Source organism: Schistocerca gregaria, chromosome 3 (assembly GCF_023897955.1).
Source record: "Schistocerca gregaria isolate iqSchGreg1 chromosome 3, iqSchGreg1.2, whole genome shotgun sequence".
NCBI classification, from domain to species: domain Eukaryota; kingdom Metazoa; phylum Arthropoda; class Insecta; order Orthoptera; family Acrididae; genus Schistocerca; species Schistocerca gregaria.
The window spans coordinates 218772886-218795029 of NC_064922.1; the positions used below are offsets into that span (position 1 = coordinate 218772886).

The 22144-nt window shown below is 40.8% G+C and overlaps 1 protein-coding gene across 1 annotated transcript in view; it reads right to left on the reverse strand.

Moving 5' to 3' along the window:
- Positions 1-4799: 4799 nt before the first annotated feature.
- The window catches only part of LOC126354354 (solute carrier family 22 member 7-like), a 306939-nt gene continuing 289594 nt past the window's right edge, over positions 4800-22144 (reverse strand). Inside the window, exon 9 of the mRNA XM_050003930.1 lies at positions 4800-6094. Within this exon, the coding sequence (XP_049859887.1) occupies positions 5897-6094 (198 nt within the window). The 3' untranslated portion in view covers positions 4800-5896. The remainder of the gene's footprint in view (positions 6095-22144) is intronic.

A 22144-nucleotide genomic window follows, 5' to 3' on the forward strand; every position in this document is an offset into this window, starting at 1 on the left:
CACAGACTAATATGAACAGATATTACATTACTGTGAATGATTTTCGTTTCCCCCACTCGCTACCATAGGCGATATTCGTTTTCTGCTGATGAACGAATTAGCATTGCAGCATCAGAAGTTCCGATTGCTTTATTGATGTGTCCACGAAGTGTAGGGACACGATCCATAAAGTAACCCCACAAAAAGAAGTGTAATGGCATGACATCAGGAGAGCGTGGGGACCATGCAACTGGACTATCACACACAATGCAAATCTCAGGCCATGTGTCACTCAACGCTTTCCGCACATTCGAACTTCAGTGTGAGGGCGCACCTTCAGGCTCGAAGGTGATGGACGTTGGACGGCTGCGGCTCTTTGATCTGTCATAATAGGAACTGTTCGAGTACGTCCGGCTAAAAATTTCTATTATGGTTTTCTCTGCGAAGAAAAATAGGCCTATCACCGTATCTCCTATTAATCTACACCAAACATTAAGGTTCAACTATTTCTTGTGTTTGGAACAGGGACCAGTTTCTCCATATAAGGCAAAAATCTTGAAATATCGTCTCGCACATCACAGACTGTATAAAGGAACGCTTTGTGTAGTACGTCATGTAACTGGAAAGTCATGGATGAATGGTTTCCAAGTTCTTAGCTTGCTCTTGTTCATTAGCTCATCAAGTCCTCTTACTGCCGCAGAGGTAAGTAGAGCATAAATGTGGGACCAGCTTACGCTCATAGTATTTGGTTATACTACGACAGCAGAGCAATTATGTGTGAGATACTGCCATCACATCACGGCATTTGTTCCTGCTTATCTTAAAAAAAAAATTCATAATGTATGTTAACGTTACGTACAATAACATTAATAATACAATAAATTACAGTAGCTTTTAATACTTAATGCATATTATAGTTCTTTGAATTTTCTATGAGAGTGATAAAAGTGGTTTCCTGTTCATTTGCTTATACCGTACTCGTGCTCAGAAAGTTGACAGTAACGGTAGCCAGACTGGTCCTTGGGGAGGGTGATGCTGGGTTGAGGGACGTGCACGCATTTTCAAAAATCTTCATTTTCCAGAAGGCCACGGAAAGATAAAAAAAAATTTCATTTCTAGAAGATAAGGCTCATACCGACTCATAACTAAAACCAGTGAACTCATCCGATTGTTCAAACCGTAACAATATTATTATTTAGAAAATTTCAAAGCACAAATGCAAGCTAATCTGAAACAACCGTTGGCCTAGCTCCACCATCAGTTATCAGCAACTGGCACTGAAGGTAGCCAACCAAAATTCTTACATAAGAGCGAAATGTTTTAAAACCCGATCATTAGTAGGAATTACACAAAGCCTACGATGGCCAACCGCGAGCTACAATTAAGATTATATTGACGCTGAGGGTGCTTACCCGAAATTCTAATGTAAGATTTCAGTAACTGGAAAACATTTACAGATTTAATTCAAAACCAAACGCTCGTTGACGCGAAACTTTAAACAACCTCAAACCGGCACTGAAAGAATGTTCTCAAATTGTTGAAATGAAAATTGAGCTACAAATGCAAGTACCAGTTTTTTTCAAACACAACTGCTGGTCAAACCCCAACTTTAAACGCAATCAGTTAATTCAGGGCAGCAGGTACGTACCGGTACTGGTAGCGTACCTTCAATAACTGATGAACTAGTCCCAACTTTTAATCCCATTAGAGCGACTGTGCCAGGTTCAGAACCAGTTGCTTTTATTGCTAAGGAACGAAGCAGGGTGAACGGCTGCCACACATAGACAAAATATAGACAATCTTGGGATAACATAACTCGCAGCTCACACTGGCCCACTTGCTGAGACGACTTCTGCCCGTCGGTTTTAACTCGACAATCGCTTACTCTCATTCCACATGCCACAGGTCTTCATTAGCTAGTTGCAGTCGTCCTCGCGAGCAATCTTAGTGGTTCGTCTTGCTACGGTACTAACCCCAGACACAGATTCATACGGCTTTAGCATCAACGACGACTTGCACCTCGTCGCTGTACACGGCAACAAGGCTGCTCCAGCTGACGTTGCACCAGCTCGTGCCAAAGTGAAACCGTCACTGCGCATGTGATAAGACACAGTTGCGAGCTTTTCATACAGCTTGGCGAGCGCGTGGTAATGGGCTGTACTGTCACACTAACGTCACTGATGCAATAAAATACAATAATGATTATCACGTGACGTGAAGCGATTTCGTAACACTGCTTTAAACCGTAATTCATTGTTTTATATGGTACTTACTAAATTACTGAGTTTGTTTATATACCTGCAGTTCCGAAATTGTCCAAAAGCTTCCTATTCTCCAAATCTGACTGCTCCTTCAGTATTTGCAATGGCTGCTTCTCCAGAAGCCGATGTATTTCGTGCAAATTACTGGTAGCTTACCCCATACTACTGAACGAAAAAATATTAATTAACAATTTTTATAACATGCAAGGTAACCGTTTTCTATTGGACGTTCCCTGTATGCCAAACAGTAGAGCTCATCCCATGCTTCATATTGAGGATACACAGATTAAGGAAATTATTAAATGCTTGAGCAACATCACACACATTTTAAGTACCAACAATCACAAAGCAGTAAACTATATCTATTTGAAATTAAATTCACTATTCTGAACACTCAAGGTGTGGCGAATGAGACTAAAAACACTAAATTTCCAGTAAACCAGACAGGTGATTCTGTTGAAATTTTAAACCTCTATACAAACATTGTGATAACATTAAGTACAGATATTTATAATTCGGTAAACCCACTCTGTGTGATTAAAACTTTGAAACTGACTGAAATACACCTGCTGCTATGAAGCTAACATTTTTTTTTTAATTTCAAGGGGATGTATATTCACAAGAAGGCGACTTAGAAATTAAGAATTATCTTTCCCGTATACTTGCGACTTTTTTCGTAAAGGATATGGGAGGAATCGTTTTAGCAATTACGGCGTGAGTCAAAAAGAATTTTACAACTTTAGAATGATGTAGAAATTTATTATGATAACTTACAAAATCGGTAGGTGTGTCACTTTGTAGCAAAGAACCTAAACTTCATTTAAAAGTGTCAAGAGTCATTTTGGTTCGATATTGCTATCATTTGTCATACGCGAAACATAGCTCTGGTAATCAGTTTCTTCCCTGAATTGTTGGAGCAAATTGGGTTAACTAGTGCAGCTGTAGCGTAGATCAGATTATTGAGGTCATAAAAATTGTTTGGTAGAGGAGAAACGTAAACATGGTCCTTAATGAATCTTCAGAGAGAGGTGCCAAGCCTGGGGAACGACATGGCTGTGTGATTGCCGCTTCACGTCAAATACACCGGCCTGTGGAGCGATTATGTGGGAAATATCGAACTGAGGAAATGAGGTGGCGTATGGTCTAGCTAATAGTTAATTATTTCATCTCGTTCATCTTCATCAGTCAGTGAAATTAAAAAGTTTTGTAGCATATGCAGATAAACAATACGAGTGACAGTTTTCTCCATGAGGGAGAAAGGGCTGTAGACTTTGAATTAACAGTAAACAACCCGTTTTGGCACAAAGTTTTTGTGCCAAGGGTAAATTATAGACACACACACACACACACACACACACACACACACACACACACACACACACACATGCACACGTACATAGAAGTTGAGAGGGAAATGAAACGAAATTTCACACGTTGGGCAGTTGTTCGACGGTATGTCAGCTAATTAAAAAAAAAAGCAAGTAAATGAACCCATTTACCATCACTTATTAAATGACGTTGGAAATGCTTTGCCCTCTATGCATTCGGTTGAGAAAGGCGTCAGTAAGCTGCTGCATCCTTTTCTGAAGCATGGGTTCCTATAACTGCCGCAAGTGGTTCTTCATAATCTGGTTACTGGCTGTGAAATGGAATAGACGTCAGAGCCGGTTCCGTGCATGAACTAACGGGAACACACCTATCCATCTTTCTGGCCACGAGAGTACCTGGACATCCCAAATGAAGTTCATATAGACTCGAGCCATGTGTGGAAGGACTTTGCACTGTTCATAAATGACATCAAGAGCATGTGGCATTAGAGATGGCGGTAAGTAACGTGCTATTCTATCTCAGTTGCTGCTAGCCGTGATCCAATGGCAACACGCATCACGACGCCAGGGCATATCACCGCTATGCCTCTTCAAAACTTTGGAAGAATGGGATCCTCACCGGACTCGTTGAAGACAAACATCCTGGGTATTGCAGAACCGAAATTCACTGCTGAACACAATTTGAAGTCATTCATCACCAGTCCACGATAGACGGTCTCGGCACCAGTCGTAACTCGACGGTTTGTATTGTTGTTCAACAGCAGCCTACTTATTCGATGATAACTCCCTACTCCGATCAGTGGTGCAGGATTGCAACAGAATATATCCTGCACGACATGGTGCACGATGAGGATCACGTCAGATTCTGTTAGGTGCTGATGACGCTGTTTCGGACGAGTATGGGTACCTCCGTGTCCTTCACAGTTATTACGCTACATCTGCCGCTGTTCACGCCATAGTGTACGAGGCCTGTAACTGCGCAAGACACGAACAGCAGTAATGCTTCCATGTGATCGTTGTACCTGTCACAGTGGCCTGCGATTCTGATCATTTACATACACGCTAATGCTGTGAGTGGGTAGGAAATGACAGAAAAATCGGAGCATGTGGTCTCTTTGCATCGCTCCTTTGACCGTCAGTGTGTTATATATCTGAAGGATTTGTCAATACACGCAGTCTTGTATGGCAGGAAATGGTGCATGTCGTAAGTATTTCATTAAAGACATCATCATTACTTCACACTACAGCGAAAACTATATTTTTTTAAGATATAATGCCTCACTTATGCCTTCAATTAAGCATGTAAGAAACTATATGAATGTCAGATATAACAAGGTACCACGGGAAAAATTAGCTGATATAATATTCGTCCAATATCTAGAAACTACAAGACAAAAATTTTTTAACATATAGCGTCCAATACATATACTAATAAATGTTTCAGCTGAAATGTTACAGTTGATAACGAACTGTTAAAGAGCTTTTAGTAGCACCGAAAGAAATAATGCAGACACACTCGAATACGTTCCATAAGATATAAGTTACAACAAAGGCTGGAAAACTAAATACAAGAAACATATAAATCTCTAGAAACATCATAAACATCATTAACGTTTATTGTATCGCTGGTTATAAAATCACAATTCACCGTCTTTTACGGGACACGTTCCTCGTAGTTTTAGCGAAGAATTTTTCAGAGACTCGCCGAAAAAGCAGTAACACAATTGTAAAGAAGTTCCTTACTCCATGTGTGTAACGAAAATAGGAGTTAGAAATTCCGAACCGCTCACATCGCGTATCTACACCGATAACGCTGAATGGAATAGAAAGCTGTTCCAGTTTCATCGGGTATAAGCATCTGATGGGACAGGCATGGGCACTCAAATAGTTTTCACAACACATTACTTTGTAATAGAATATTATGTTACATAGTCGCAAAGTGTATTGAGGGAACTATTTACAGTAGGCATATTATAAAAATATTTGGTCCCATCCATTCACTGTTAATGAAATCCACTCTGTAAAGGTACCACATGTGACTACTACGTTATTATTTACAAACAATAAACCGTACGTGACTAATATTAAACACTTGCAATTATTTGTAATTATTATTCTACCACTAACTGTAATACTTCCCGAGCATCTGCTCAAGAAATGTGTTGTTATATCTTCAACTAATGATTAAACCTTAAAATAACTTGGGTTACTTCGTGTTTATGAGATGTCACACTACCAAATCATGTAAATGTGCCCTTCCGTCACATTAACAAGTAACTTCTGTCATTTACTATTTTGTGTCAGCGTAGGAATACAGTCTGCGGACGATTACTGAATGGGCTCGATGGTATACACTGGAGATGGTCGTGGTTTCCAGCTCCAGTACTTCTGGTCTTTACCAAAAACTGCAGCATCCTGTAGTGTCTCCGGTAACCTTTGCAGTGCAGATTCCGGAAGAAACGATACTGCAAACGCAGCCCCCAAGTTTACAGCGGCGAGAATGGCGTAGGACATCCTTCTGTCACTCTGAAAAAGGAAAAGAGCATAATGAGGCAGATGTCAGTTACTAGTCATACTACAAGACTGTCAGTGGCGTAGTTATCACTGAAAATGTTTTAAAATTCTCACTAAAGAGGAAACTTGTACTTCTAGTATCAAACATGTTATGCATAAGTGACACTCGGCAGAACTCATCATGCTATATTCTGCCGTAATAAATTGTAAAATTAGCTAATAAATGTAAAACCAGGTGCTGCAGTACATACTACAAATATCTATATTAACTTAAAAATTAATTCTTAGTCTAACAAAGGATTTCGAAAACCATCATAACGACTGGGAGAGCGGTGTGCCGACCACACGCCCCTCCTATCCGCATCCTCAACTTAGGATGACACGACGGTCGGATGGTCTCGATGGGCCACTTATGACCCGAAGACTGAAGACCGAATTCTAACGTACGATTTCCAGCCGTCGCTAAATACATTGGGGTAACGCCGAGCGAATGTTTTGCGTATTACACACACGATATTATAACAAATGTATTTGTTATCGAAGAAGTCTATCTGTATTAGTATCTGGCTGCCACTTCTTTTGAAACGTCGCCATTAAATAATATGTTCAAGCAGTAGCTAGTCTCTATCTTCACTTGTTAAAGGACAATAAAACCCGCTGCTGCAAAAAACCTTGCACAGGTGCATCATCGCCCCAGAAAAGAAAGAATGGTCTACGTATGACATTCATTCACCGTAAACGTTATTAAGTTTCCTGTACTGTCTTTGCTCGAAGATGTTGGAAGAATACATCCACACTACCCATATATTCAATCTTCCTGCAACTCACCTATTGGCTAATCCAGACAAAGAGAGGAAGACAGAACATAGAGAGTCACTGTGGGAAGATGGGCATACGTACTTTACAGGGGATCGTTGAAACCTATGTCTGGACAAACAGTACAACAAGTATGAACACATTTCGTTGCCATGGACATGTCAATACGAGTACTACTGTAGTACAATAAAAGTCTAGAGCAGCCACCCTACACTTCTTTAATGGAAACGGAAATGTTTAATATTCTTTCACAAAATGTAAAGTAGCTTTCTACATGTCTTCGGTCTAAATATTTCTAAATTTATCACGAATAATACAATTTCATGGCATAAAATATAATTTAGAAACTGTGTAGAGTTTGGACAGCAATTCTACCAAACAGAGTCAAAATTAAGATAAGCTTTCATTATGGCTGTTCGTCTCAAGGCCATGTATGTTGTAGGCAGTTAGAGCTCAGTTAAGCAAGGAAACCATACCCACCACAAATTCCACGAAATTTTTAGGTAAAAAATGTTTTACTTGAGTTTCATCACCTAGCATACAGGAAAAAAGATAATTTGGATCGGTCATTTTCGAAACATCGTAAGTCCATATACGTATCTTTTCAGGAAATAAACTAAATTCTGTTTTTAAAAGAACGTTCTACACACGTCAAAAGCTGCTGCGTCCTTTTTAAAGAGTACAGTTAGGAGAGTTATTTAGCATACGATATAACCTCCAGCTAGAAATAGACCCAGCCAAAACTGGGGTCAAAGTGATTGGGGTGACGTTTTTTCTTAAATTAATTCAGAAGCTCGTGAACATCTATCACTGTAACGTGCAACTGTAATTAGCCTAATAATAATTTTACTTTCAGAATTATGAAACATACAAAAACATATTTACAGAGGAAACTTACACAAATGTACTCCTTTAGTAATATGTTATCCTTACGATTGGCATTAATTTGAGGCACCTAATATGTTTTTTAAAACCATGCTACAGAAGTAATCCTTTGATATCATGACATGGCAAACCAAATGCCAGACTGAAAATAATTACTTCAGATTATCAATGACTGTCCAAAATTTCAAGTTAAGATTGTTGATATTGCTCGGGACTGTAATGCAAGTTCTTCAGGTCGGCATGCTTAGCTTCAATGTCTGGCAGCTGTCTGTAAACTCTTGTTTGAGGCCAACACACATTTCAATTTCCAGCCGCAGTATGAATGTATGTTCCACTGGCACCTGGATACCGAAATGAGTACTTAAAAGGACTTACTGTCAATATCTTGAAGGCGATATGTTTGTCTCTTTCCAGTGGATCTGCTGTACTCTTATATAGTAGAGAGCACTCATTCTTGGTGTTAATTACGTCTTCAATGCTTGTCATAGTTACCATAAACTTTCCAGGGAGACTTTATTTTGCTATTGCATGTATTCTTTTGGAAGATAAATTCGATCGTGCGTTGACCAAAGCACCTATCAAAACGCTCTGTTTCTACAGGAGCCATTGAAAACCTTACTATTGTGTGATTTCTGTTTTGACCACCACAGCTATTACTAAAGAAGGTCAGTTCCCTCTCATCCATCGCGATGCAATTATCTATGCAATCCAGAATAAAAGAAGTTATTTAATTTGGTCCTTGGTTACCATGTATTTCATCAAAACCTTCTCTTGATTCTGGATTCTGAATGTCGAAAATCTTAGAGATGAACTGTAGAAGATGAAACATTTCTTGCAACGCAATATTACGCAGTGAAATATCCTGCGTATAGTGGACTGTTATTCTTCCTTTCTCTGCAAAGGTGTAGTGACTTTTAACGAGTACTGTAAAGCTTGGAGATACTTTTTGTGGATTATTAATTTTGCTTCAGGAGACTTGTCTGCCATCTTGTTAAGAAAGACTAGAGTTTCGTTCCAGAACTTCGCCGTACAACAAGTGTCTACCCCAGGTCTCCCACTGTACTTTTAAGTATTTAGCATAGTGCTGATATGTAATGTCTACGTCAGGATGTTTTTCCTTATGCATCTGAAACATAATTATACCATTTAACTTTACATTAAGGTAATTTTTCACATTAGAGTAGTAGTGAGTCGGTTTTCTACACGTTTCCTCACGTGTTCCAACATAACTACGGAATCCAAACTGATCTTCCCCGAGGTCGGCTTCTACTAGTTTTTCTATTCGTCTGTAAAGAACTCGCGTTAGTATTTTGCAGCCGTTACTTATTAAACTGATACGTCGGTAATTTTCACATCTGTTAACACCTGCTTTCTTTGGGATTGGAATTATTATATTTCTCGTAAAGTCTGAGGGTATTTCGCCTGTTTCAGACATCTTGTTCACCAGATGGTAGAGATACGTCAGGACTGGCTCTCCCAAGGCCGTCAGTAGTTCTAATGGAATGTTGTCTACTCCGGGGCCTTGTTTCGACTCAGGTCTTTCAGTGCTCTGTCAAACTCTTCACGCAGTGTCGTATCTCCCATTTCATCTTCATCTACATCCTCTTCCACCCTCATAATATTGTCCTCAAGTACATCACCTTTGTATAGACCCTCTACATACTCCTTCTACCTTTCTGCTTTCCCTTCTTTGCTTAAAACTGGGTTCCCATGTGAGCTCTTGATATTTATACAAGTGGCTCTCTTTCCTACAAAGGTTTCTTTAATTTTCCTGTAGGCAGTATCTATCTCACCCCTAGTGAGATAAGGCACTACATCCTTATATTTGTCCTCTGGCAATCGCTGCTTAGCCATTTTGCACTTCCTGTCACCTCATTTTTGAGACGTCCCGATTCCTTTTTGCCTGCTTCATTTACTGCATTTTTATATTTTCTCCTTTCATCAATTAAATTCAATATCTCTTCTGTTACCCAAAGATTTCAATTAGCCCTCGTCTTTTTACCTACTTGATCCTCTGCTGCCTTCACTACTTCATCCCTCAAAGCTACCCATTCTTCTTCTACTGTATTTCTTTCCCCCATTTGTGACAATTGTTCCTATATGCTCTCCCTGAAACTCTGTACAACCTCTGGGTTAGTCAGTTTATCCAGGTCCCATCTCTTTAAATTCCCACTTTTTTTGGAGTTTCTTCAGTTTTAATCTTTAATTAAAGGGTACAGTAGCAGAAGATCGTATATGTCTGGATGAACGATTGTGGAGGTTTGATTTAGATGGGAAAATAATAGGGAAAAAGGCGGACAAGCTCAAGTAGGAGTCCAAAGGGGACAATCAGAATGAAAAACTGGGACTAAAGTGCTCACATTAAAAATCGTGAAAGGCACGAAGGCGCTCTTTCTCCCTCCGTTGAATCTCTAAGTCGAATAATAAATTTCGGAAATAAAAAAAAATTCACGAATAGAATTAAAATTCATGATGAGCATGTATCAAAGATAAGTCCTTCTGATAAATAGGCCTATCTTCAGCGAAAATGAGGAGGAATTATAGGACATACCGAGTGAACTGAACATTTGAATATCTATTGAGAGTAAACATCAATTTACGACCAGAACGGAGGATCACAAAACGGAAGATGTGAAGAATTTCTGCTATTTTCGAAGAAAAAGTTATCGAAACGTTTGATATTCTGTGCTGCTGTAGTGTGTTGAAGGTCAGGTAGACTGATAATAGCAGAAATGAGAAGGCTCTCAGCGTAACTGTAGAGCAGAGACGTCTGTAGACAACTTTGAAAAGAAGAATGGACTGGATGACGGGCGATATGTTAAGAATTTGTTGTGAAATGCGCCGGACTGTAAGAGAGCTTCTACGTAACAGGGTACTAGTGGACGGACGCCACGTGAAGTCAATAGGGAGGACAATGCAACGTGTCAAGATCGGTTACCAGTTTAATGTATAGAAGAGGCATACCAAAGACACCCACGAATGTTGTCGCCGACGGTGACGTGTCTGGGCATGATCGAGCAATTGTGTGTGTGTGTGTGTGTGTGTGTGTGTGTGTGTGTGTGTGTGTTTATCCCGATGCTCACCTTCTGATGAGCACATTTGAAAATCACTTTTACAAACGGCAAGCATCATTGTTAAATTGTGCTCTGAGTTTCTTGACAGTGTGGGAGCTGGTTACAAATAACGTGTGTTTGGAGCCATTATTCTACATGACGTTGCTGTCATCCCGTCCTTGCTGGTAGCTGAATGTTGATAAGCCAGGGTTACTAGCAATCACGGCTTATTAGAGGTTTAGACTACTGAAGGCTGTTCTTGCGGTTCTTTCACGATGTCCATTCAGTGCCGTTGTTCTTTAAGTTTTCAAAGATGCAACACCTTTTGCCGGGTCACTAAATACTATGTTGATCTCCTCAAGTAAGATTGACGGTAGTTGTAGAGTAAAATCTCGCCAATAAACAATTTCATTACGCCGTACCTTTCGTGCAGTGAATTATTGTGTTCCTGGGGGATAATTAGTGTTCATATTTTCTAAAGGCAACTCGTTTTCCGCTACAAAAATTGACTGTTCAACATTCCTCTTCCTGCACTCATAATTTAACCCTTGTAGTTAATGCCCTCTTTCAAGGCCAAGGCGAAGAACCGGCCATTAGTAAACGTAACAGTGCACTGAAGGACTACGTTAAATATAGTTGTTGGCATACAGGTAACGTTGTAAGGACGATACGCATTTTAGCCTTTGGCCCTTTAAGAGTGTTATCGGCCTTTAAACTGACTGGTGTGCCTTTGTTGTAGAGCGTATATATTCTTCTTCTTACTTGCTCTTTGAAGGGAGGCGACGCCCAGTTTGTACCTTGGCATCTAGTGGAAGCGTCAGATGGGCTACCTGAGTTTCAGAACTGCGGGCCGTTTTTTGGGCTGCCACGTATTTGATTTTAATGTGCATTTCGTTAATTTATTAATGAATTCTCCTTCATTATTCATCAGCTATCAATTGGAATGCCCATGGCGCTCTTTGTGTGAGTATTTTTTTTAATAATGCCTGCGATTTTTTGATTTTAATAGTTAATCTCAACCTTTGGATGTTTTATATGCTACAGTTGCTTCAATATTTAACGAAACAGTCTTGGCATTGGCCCCCTTTTAAGTAACTGGTGGTTACAGGCTAATTTACGAGAAACGACAAATTAATTAATTAGTATCCATGTGTTTCTACTAGAATGTAAACTCGTCAAGTTGATCATGACCTGTTCTGTTTTCTGAAATATTCGCTCTTTCACACTTACAAGGCCTAGAATACTTACTGCTGATGTGTACACAAATCGTTGTGAGAAGCGACATATCTTACTGTATTTGCTTGCAGGCCATAGTTGTGTCCATTCACTGATCCCCATGTCGCGTTAACACATTTGATTTGTGAAGATCCGACATGGTCACATGTAAAGGTTTTTGCTGTTTCTTGTAATATTGCAGAGTAAATTTACTGATCAGCTCAATTTCCGTTACTATGTTCAGATAACTCAGGTTTCGCCGAGGAAATATTTCAATGTAATCTCTCACCGCTGACAACGTTTTGTGTAAGGTGTGATTCTATTTGCTGGTTGTGAGTGTTTGGTGTGGCAGTCTGCTGTCCAGGGGAGAGAGTTCGGTCTGGGATGGAGTCGAACGATCTGGTTGAGACTTTGTGCAGGGATGCATTTAATTTCTTGATGATATCGTTATTCTCACTGTTTTCGTTCATGTTATTGTTTCAGTGTCAAAGGGTAGGTGTTCTATAATGTTTCGTGGCACATTAATTAATTCTACATATTTCAATCAATTTGATATGGTGTATGCTTCCGACACTAAAGCATATTGTTCCTTATCACCAAACAATTGCTATTCTTAATGGGCCTCGACATTACACGCCTCCTCATATGATCTATAACTGCATTATATGTATCTTAACCCTTTCAGTGCCTACAGGGGGACGGGAGGGAGATACTTGGTGACCGCCTTTTGCAAATATTGTAATTTAAATTTATATTCTATAATTTTAAATTTTGAAATAATTATTAATTATTTTTCTTATTTCATATACCACATTTTATAAAAACTTTAAACTGAAGTTAATCATTTAATGTAAGTGTAACGACGGTCGTCATAGAATGTACCTTCTCAGTAACAGATTTGACTTGACAATGAATGAGTATAACAGGTAGTCGATGTATACGCTTTGGGCATTGAATTTCTCAGTGTGCCTAACAACAATGAACTCAACACTGATTCATTTATCTTTCGTTTCTGACTGTTTCTTGTTCTTTCTCATTCAGTTCCGTTTTGTCCAGACTCAGAGAAAACCGTAATTAAAAATACACCATCGCTCTCTTGTTGAGAGTGCGTTGTTAGATATTTTAGAAAAATCTTCTTATTTAGGATTTGAATTTGGTTATAACTAGAAGTGGTGAGTTAAACTGAAGAGGAATGCGTTGTGTGCGAGGATGTGGACAGTGGTAGTGTACAAACTGACCATAAAGGCCAATTGTGGCCACCAGTAATGGATGACGACGTAGTTGGTGAGGGCAGTGAAAAGAATTTCACAACCACTGAAAAATGTTACGTCAGAACTCCTCAGAATGCAAGGCAAGTTGTACAAAACGCAGTGAAAGAGCGGAAAGACATAAGAAATTAAGGTAAAGTAAGAACTATAAGAGAATCATTTGAAAAGGTTTTTTCTCGGAAAATTATTAACGTCATAATAATGCATGCTAATGAAGAAGCGTTGAGACAGATTTCACCCTAAACAGACAGACTTGAATTGGTGCTGTATATAGGGTTTTTGATTATTGTGCAGAAGGAGGGCGATAGTAAGTCTCCTATTCCAGAATATGGTCCGACACCTCAGGAAAGCTTGATTACACTGCGACTATGAATACAGTTAGATTCCTTCATCTTACTAAAACAGTAAGATTGGATGACAAAGCGGCGCGAAACGAGCGGGGGTACATGAAAAGTTTGCTGCAATCTGAGAAGTACTTGAAAAAAATAATGAATTACTGCCAAGAAATTATTCTGCTAGGATGTACATTGTTATTATTGAAATATTCTCATTGTACCGTGACAGGTGTCCATTCAAGGTCTTTATGAAGCAAAAAATTAAAAAGTGTGGTATACTTACGCGAATGGTCACCGACTGCAAAACCAGATATGTTCTCAACACGGAGCAGTATGCAATGAAGAAAAAATGATAGTCCACAACAATAAAATACAGATGCAGCTCAACCGAATCGCCTTGTCGATCCTATAAATAACTAAGTGCACACTGTCACCACAGACAGATATTACACTTCAGTTCATTTAGCACAAGATTCGTGGAGAAATTATAAGACATCTCTCGTGAGAAAGCTACAAGCCAATAGGACGCTTGTACCTTGAATTCCAGAAAATTGGCTTTCAGTGTTTCTAGTATAGGAAAAATCCCAATCACAACTGTTTCTTATATCCGCCCAAAATAATAAACACACAAATCAAAATAATTAGAAAACCAAAATATACATATTCAGTTGCCGTCGACTCAGCATTATGAGGCAGCAATTGGTACAACTACTGACACAAAGAAAAAAACAGTAATTAATTTATATTATAATGAGACGAAAGACGACGTTAACACAATCGATCAAATGGTGAACGAAATTTTCAACTAAGAGGTCTACATGAAGGTGGCCGCTATCTATTTCTGTACTGTTGTGGACATAGCAGCGTTGAATGGTTGTTATACATGGATTCTACTCAACTTCTCAGAATAGAATAAGACAAAATCTAATAAGCGACGGCTATCCTTCAAGGATTGAAACTACAGCTCACGATACCACGAGTTCAATAAATGGCCACGAATATTAGGGGACTGCAGAAATCTGTCGTTTTCAGCCATGTGAGGTATTCTGGGACAGAATATCAAGCAGAAATTTGTTGCGAAGGAAGCTGAAGGAGGAAGATGTCATTTTTGTCATGAAAGCCAGCCAAAACTGGTGAAGTACAATAAAGTCAACAAAACAGAAACGATCTGCAACAATTGTAAGAGCTACACATGCAGTAAGAACAGCAAGAACACTGTTATATGCTCCTAGTGTGAGGATGTTTCCGAAGAAAGTGATGGATAATGTAAATAGCTGTATTTAACTTAAAAGGTGCCTAATATATTTGAATGATAATGTTGTGTTCTTAAATGACCCCGTAATGAGTTTTACTACAAATGTAAAGAGATATTTCTGAAGAAAATAAGACTAAATAAATTTAAATGCTGAAAAATTGGATAAATACTGAATGTGTTTTTGTAGAGAATACTAAAAGAATATTACTATTTCTGGTCCTTTATTACAGGTCAATTGCTTTTTATGCAATATTCTCTGAATAAAAGTAATTAAAAACTAAAGAAATGTGAACTGCAAAAATTTTCTGCGTTGGGCACAATATATCCCTCCCCCTAGGTACTGCACGTTGTGAAAAATACGTTGGTATTGTAAGAGTTAATGAATGGAGTTGAGATATGCGGCAGTACCGTCGTAAGGCAGAAAGCACCCAACGGCTGTGTTATAAAATGACGGACAATAATTTCCAACACCAAGGAGGATTCTTTGGAGGTAAACGAAAGTTGATAAGCGCGATTCTACTTCTCAAACATGATTTCTTCATAGAAGTTTTCATTAGTCCTATAGAAATGGCTCCGGTAGCGCTGTAACGGTTGTGAACGTTAGTTATGAGACTAGTCGTGGTGAGTTGGTAATAGTCGAAAATGCCTTCTAGGAGGACGAAGATGCCTTTATCAACTGCTCACCGAGATCAAAGGAAGGAATGTAGATGCAGTATTTGATTGCTCCCAGAGATGGTCACAGGAAGGTAAGGTCGTAAGAATACCGTACTGCGGACGGCCACGTGGCATTACCGAGAGGGAACACCATCACGTTTGGTGCAGTGTCATGGCGCATCGTACTACACCTGGAGCAGGAATTTTAGCAGCAGCTGTCACCACAGTAACACAACGAACTGTTTCAAATGGGTTACGTCAAAGTTAAAAATGGTTCAAATGGCTCTGAGCACTATGGGACTTAACTTCTGAGGTCATGAGTCCCCTAGAACTTAGAACTACTTAAACCTAACTAACCCAAGGACATCACGAACATCCATGCCCGAGGCAGGATTCGAACCTGAGACCGTAGCGGTAGCGCGGTTCCAAATTGTATCGCCTAGAACCACTTGGCCACCCCGGCCGGCGGTGACGTCAAGGACAGATCAGAACCAGGCGCCCTGCAGCGTGCATTTCGCTGACCACAGAATGTCGCGGTTTGTGACTTCAGGGATGTCAATAATAGAGCTCATTGGAGGGGCGATTTTAGGTCTGTTGTGTTCCGGTGGAAGCTGGTTCTGCGGAAGTGCCACTGATGGCCGTGTGTTGGTTAGAAGGAGGCCAGGTGATCGCCTGCCACCAGTCTGTCTGCATCAGTGAAGCACTGGACTTACTCTTGAAGCTATGTTCTGTGGTGCGATTACGCATGACTCTAGCAGCAATCTCGTGGTTATCCCACAAACCCCAACCGTTAATTTGTATGTTAGTCTGCAGATTTGTCCTGTTCTGGAGGAGTTGGTAGTTAGTGTAAGGTTCTAGGCCATAATGAGTTTATTAACGTTTCTAAAACTATTAACGAATTTATTTTTAAAAGCAAACATCCAAAATAACATTTACTGTAAAGACTAAATTTCAAACCAACTAATTGCAAACACTTCAAAAGGGCAAAACTATAAAATCACTTCTTTTTGTAAAGAATATTAAATGAAGAAAAACAAGTACATTTACATTGCGAACAGCTAAACATGTGATGAAATGATTATGTCACAAATATCAACCATATGTCATTGCCAGTAACTACAAAGAGGCAGTGGCAGAGGAGACGCCAGTAGCAGTAGTTTCTCCTTCTCTAGTAACATATGACGGCGGTTGCCACTACCACAGTACTATAAAACTTCATTAAAAATCTCAGTCTTGGTACTCAGGCATCTTTAAGAAGATGAAAATTAAAAATCACTTACCCTGTAACGCAGAGACAATTCGTTAATTATTTAGTAAAAATTAACGTACAACAAAAGGAGAATTTATTCTTACTTTTTTGTAGACGGAAACAATTTCGCAAACAGCTCGAGGTCGTGATACTAGTTGATAACTAACTACAGAATTGCCTCCGAAATAAGGTAACTAGATTCACCAATTTTCACTGACTTTAAAGTACAATTTATACTTATGAAGAATTACATTTTCATTCTTTTCCCTTAGATTCTAAAATCTGTTTGGAATAGTAACAGCCAGAAGCCCGCACACACTCACAGAACTGAAATCAAGTAGTATCATTCAAAACCTTGATAAATAACACAGCGGGCAACCAGGATGTGGAATCAAAACAGCCACCACACAACAGAGAGAGACGTACACACTAATCGGATGCTTCTCGTAAAATCCAGCGCCCAATGACCAACCTTTGCTTAGAGAGCGCCTAGAAAAGAATGTAACAAAGATAACTTGTATTCGGAAACCCACGGTTATAATCCGACAGACGCCACCGCGTCCAGTACTTGCGAAGTTCAGACCGGACCCCAACCTGGCACCACAATGGACACGAACTGCTTGTAACTTCAATAGCAGAGTGCCCTGCAGAAGTAGTTCTTCAACGAGCAATGTTCCCGATTGCGAACGATACTTGGCCCCTGCAAATTCGCAGTGAAGAAAAAGGCACTACACTTGGCAACGGGTCACGGCATACGCTTGGCCTTTACAAACACCGCCTGACTTGCGCTCAACTCCGCCCGTGTCTCACTCTCCAGTTCTCCAGGTCGCCACAACCAGTAACTACTTTCTCCTCCGACCTGCCCTCTACCAGTGACAGTAACGCTCTATGCGCTCTTGCGGCCAGAGGGATTTCAAATCCGTGGGAATAACGCGAAATTAAACGCAGGCGCACTGCACAGCTACCCTTTATTAACATCTCTCTCACCACGGGGTGAGGTCGCTTGTGTGCAGGAATGGAAAAGAGGTCCGGGTAATGCTCAGATGCGTTAGAGGCGCAGTGCTATTAACAATAACGTTTATTCATGACGATAACTTTAGAGACTACCGAATTGGCTTTGGTGCGTCGTACAGCTCCTGGACAACAGTGTATGTGTGACTAAGAAATGCTGGTGCAGCTACTCAGTGAGTAGTGACGCCAGAATCGCTGGTCAGTGGGCCGCGGCCACGTCTTGTAATGAGGTAGGGAGCGTGGAGGTGGGCAAACGTCGCCCACTTCAGACGCTCCGCTGCACACTGTACTCTTGCTCCCACAAACAGACGATTGCAGGTTTAATTGAGAATAGCTAACTGTGTCATCAAGGATTTCCGTTATAGTGATGATCCATCCCTGCTCAACTACTGCAGCAGATTTTCACGCGTCGGCAACAGGGCTGCACGAGCGCGGCACAGCAGGATGGTGTGTGCATGACATGTTGCAGATCATCTTCGAAACAGCGTCAGTGTAAGGTGATCTGACAGCATCCAAGTCATCTCCTCATCCATACATATCATCCAAGGCATCAGATCTTGAAGTTCAACTACCCTTTCAGAAGCTAAATGTGTATAGTAAATAGTTTTGGTTCCACTAGAATGTCCACTGAAGAAGGGTTGGTGTGGACTCGCTATAATAGACGATGCAGCGCGACGTACTCAAGTAATGCAGCCCTCTCAGTAGCCAAGCTGGCTTGTAACTGCACACTCTTCTGTGTCGCCGGCGCATATCGCTTCTGCCGTGGCGATACAACAGCGACTTCTTAGAACGGCTATCGGCTATACAGCACCTCTGGAAGGAAGGGGGGGGGGGGGGGGCTGGTCGACCTATTGACGTCTATGCTGCTGTCTGGTGGAGCGAGCTATGCTTACATCATACCATGTTTTCTATGTCTGGCACTCAGCATCACTCAGTTACACCCACTCTCATAATGATCTAGCATGTACTGCTTCATCCACACCCCTTTTTCAAGCGTTCCTCATCTGCTGGGCATGTCAGCCCTCAAACCCCGCCCAGAGATACAACTACCTTTTCTGGTGCCACCTAACAGAAAGGAGTTCCACGTGATGATCCCTTCCCAGGACTCCGCTGATCAGACAATACTTGAAGGAACTAAAGGTTGTATGACATAGTACTTTAAATTCATCTTCTCTCCCAGAATCTGCTGCAGATAAGCCTTCACAGAATTGTAAATCATGTAAGGACAAGAAGGATAAGAATACTTTCTCCAAAAAGAGGGATAGTGTGAATGCCCACACACGTTCTGCCTCTGTATTTGTAGCAGTGGTCCTATGTCCATGATCACCCCTCCCCCGTTCCTGCACTCGAATTCAGTACTTACATGCATTGATGGTGTATCTTCACAATGACAGAAGGTGACATTGAATCATGATGCGTCCCTTGACGCTCCAACAGATTTCAAATAGAGAGATCCTCCAGTGGAACTGTAACTTGTTTCCCTGCAATGCAGACCCTTCCTCCCCGCAGTTATTGGCGGTATTTTTTAAAAATGCGCTCAATATGAAAGAGCGTTGGGTGGTGTTTCCACGCAAGTTCTGGATTTCATCCGCAAACAAACAAACACCACTCAATTCGACTTTAGAGGCAATGGCTGTTTGTGTGAAGATATTTCTGGAATTTACCATTTATTGTGTGTATCTCTCTCTCTCCTGACAATGAAATATCTGAGAACGCATTGTCTATATTGTTACCTCAGCTACACCCACTATTTCGAAACGTTGAGTGCCACCAATATTGGAACTATGGTCACTATCAGAAGAAAAGCACAATCTTCAATGTTGTATGGAATACAGGTATTATTCAGCCACTGGCATTTCTATCAGCAGCCATGGTTTCTCTTATCCATCCACTGAAGAGTCCGTGATGACCTGTACGACAGTGGTCATTTTTCGATCGTTCTGGCCTTCCCTGAATGTCACTCGCCTGGGCGTCCATCAGCTCAAAAGCTAGATTCTTTCACCACTGCCACATGGAGGTATTGACGTAGTAGTCCAGAGCACATTTGCAGCCATTCTGTCAGCAGCTGACTCAATGATCCTCTCCCCTTTACGATTTTCCCATCGGAAGAAAGTATCTTGGTGAACCTAAAAGTCGAAACAGCTGTTACACAGTCTAGGCGTGCTCACCAACGCCATAAGAGACATCAAAAGACGGATCACCAAACTGCTGTTAAGCGACTGAAGCCTAGGCCACCAAGTCATAAAATGTGGTATACGAAAATACTGAGAGCTATATGTTGCTACATTTGGGCCATGTACCCTCCATAGGAGGTTTGGAGGAAGATATGATGCCTCCATGGACACCAGTATCCCATGGGTGTATCTGTATCTGATTATGGGAGCCTGCTGTATGGCTCGGCAGGACCTTTACTATGGAGGATGCTGGATCTGACGAACAATTGTAGTGTGACTATTGACAGGTACTTTCCAGATGAGTCCTGTGAGCAGCCTACTCACAGAGGCTCCCTTACAGATCAGATGACAACAGCTGATCCCCTAAGCATCCGAATTACCAGGTCTTTTGTCCTGGTTGGGATATCTACTTGCGACAAGAGAAGTCAACGTCGAAAATCACAACTGCAGTTCACATAGACCGTCCCTGCCTTGAACTTCTTCTTTGCCCTCGGTCGCCTCTTGTCAGAGTGAAATAGTGACCCTCGCACTATGTATAACCCGTCCTCAAATCAGCCACAACCTCTCCTTTGGATCAAAATTATCAAGAGAGATTATGGTTTTTTGTCACCTGTTCCAGGATGTCTATGGTCGATAAATGAAACGATTTTGTCTACACACTTGCATGTTGCAGTGTACTGCACCCCCAGATTAACAGATGCCTGGTAGTCACTGCAGAACTGTTGGTCACGGCACAAGCTACAATCCACCTCCGTTTTTGGTGAGTTGCTCTTAATTGGCAGTGACGCATTCCTTTGTCTTCAAACTGTTGACCAGTGCTACCCTCAACACCCAGTGATTTTGGATATCCATAATCTCTAGCATTAACTCCACTGGACCCCTGCTTATGTTACCAGGAAATTAGGAAGCTGATTGGTTGATCACATTGGCAACTAGGATGCCGAATCTGAAGATTAGGGGACTGATACTGGACCTTCAATTGACTCTTCACTGAATATTCTTGGAGACTTGGACTATAGATTGGTGTGTGCTGGTAGCTTCAAATAAACTCTGTACCGTAAAGGAGACCTCCAGCATGTGGCAGTCCTGAACCACAGCCATACCTTTTTTGTAAGGAATGATACCTACCTCATGCAGGTCGAAATCTTACTTGACTGCACCTATTTGGCCACCTCACTACAGGATATTAAATTTCTGTCGCACTGTCTCTGGACGACACTGATGTGGTTGATTTGGTTTTCTCGTTTTACCATTGCTAGTGGTTTTCATCCCTTTCTGTTATGTAAGCCACATTAAACTTAAGAGCCACATGAGTAATTTGAGGAGAGCCCCATCGCCTACTTCGACCCTAGGGGCTCATGGCTTTGATTCTGCCATACCGAACTATTTAATTCTTCTTCTTCCTTTTATTCTGTTGATAGCTGATAGCCTCTCAAGTGATTGATGAGATTAAGATCCCTACAACACAGACCGGCGTAAAATCCTCTTCATTGTTAAAACGAGAAAAAACATATAAACCACTTTGGCCCCATTTGCTAGCACTAGAGAATTTTTTATTTTTTTTGGTCATCAGTCTACTGACTCGTTTGATGCAGCCCACCACGAATTCCTTTCCTGTGCTAACCTCATCATCTCAGAGTAGCACTTGCAACCTACGTCTTCAATTATTTGCTTGACGTATTCCAATCTCTGTCTTCCTCTACAGTTCTTGCCCTCTACAGCTCCCTCTAGTACCATGGAAGTCATTCCCTCATGTCTTAGCAGATGTCCTATCTTCCTGTTCCTTCTCCTTATCAGTGTTTTCGACATATTCCTTCCCTCTCCGATTCTGCGTAGAACCTCCTCATTCCTTACCTTATCAGTCCACCTAATTCTCAACATTCGTCTATAGCGCCACATCTCAAATGCTTCGATTCTCTTCTGTTCCGGTTTTCCTACAGTTCATGTTTCACTACCATACAATGCTGTACTCCAGACGTATATCGTCAGAAATTTCTTCCTCAAATTTTCAAATTAAGGCCGGTATTTGATATTAGTATACTTCTCTTGGTCATATATGCCTTTTTTGGCATAGCGGGTCTGCTTTTGATGTCTTCCTTTCTCCGTCCGTCATTGGTTCTTTTACTGCCTAGGTAGCAGAATTCCTT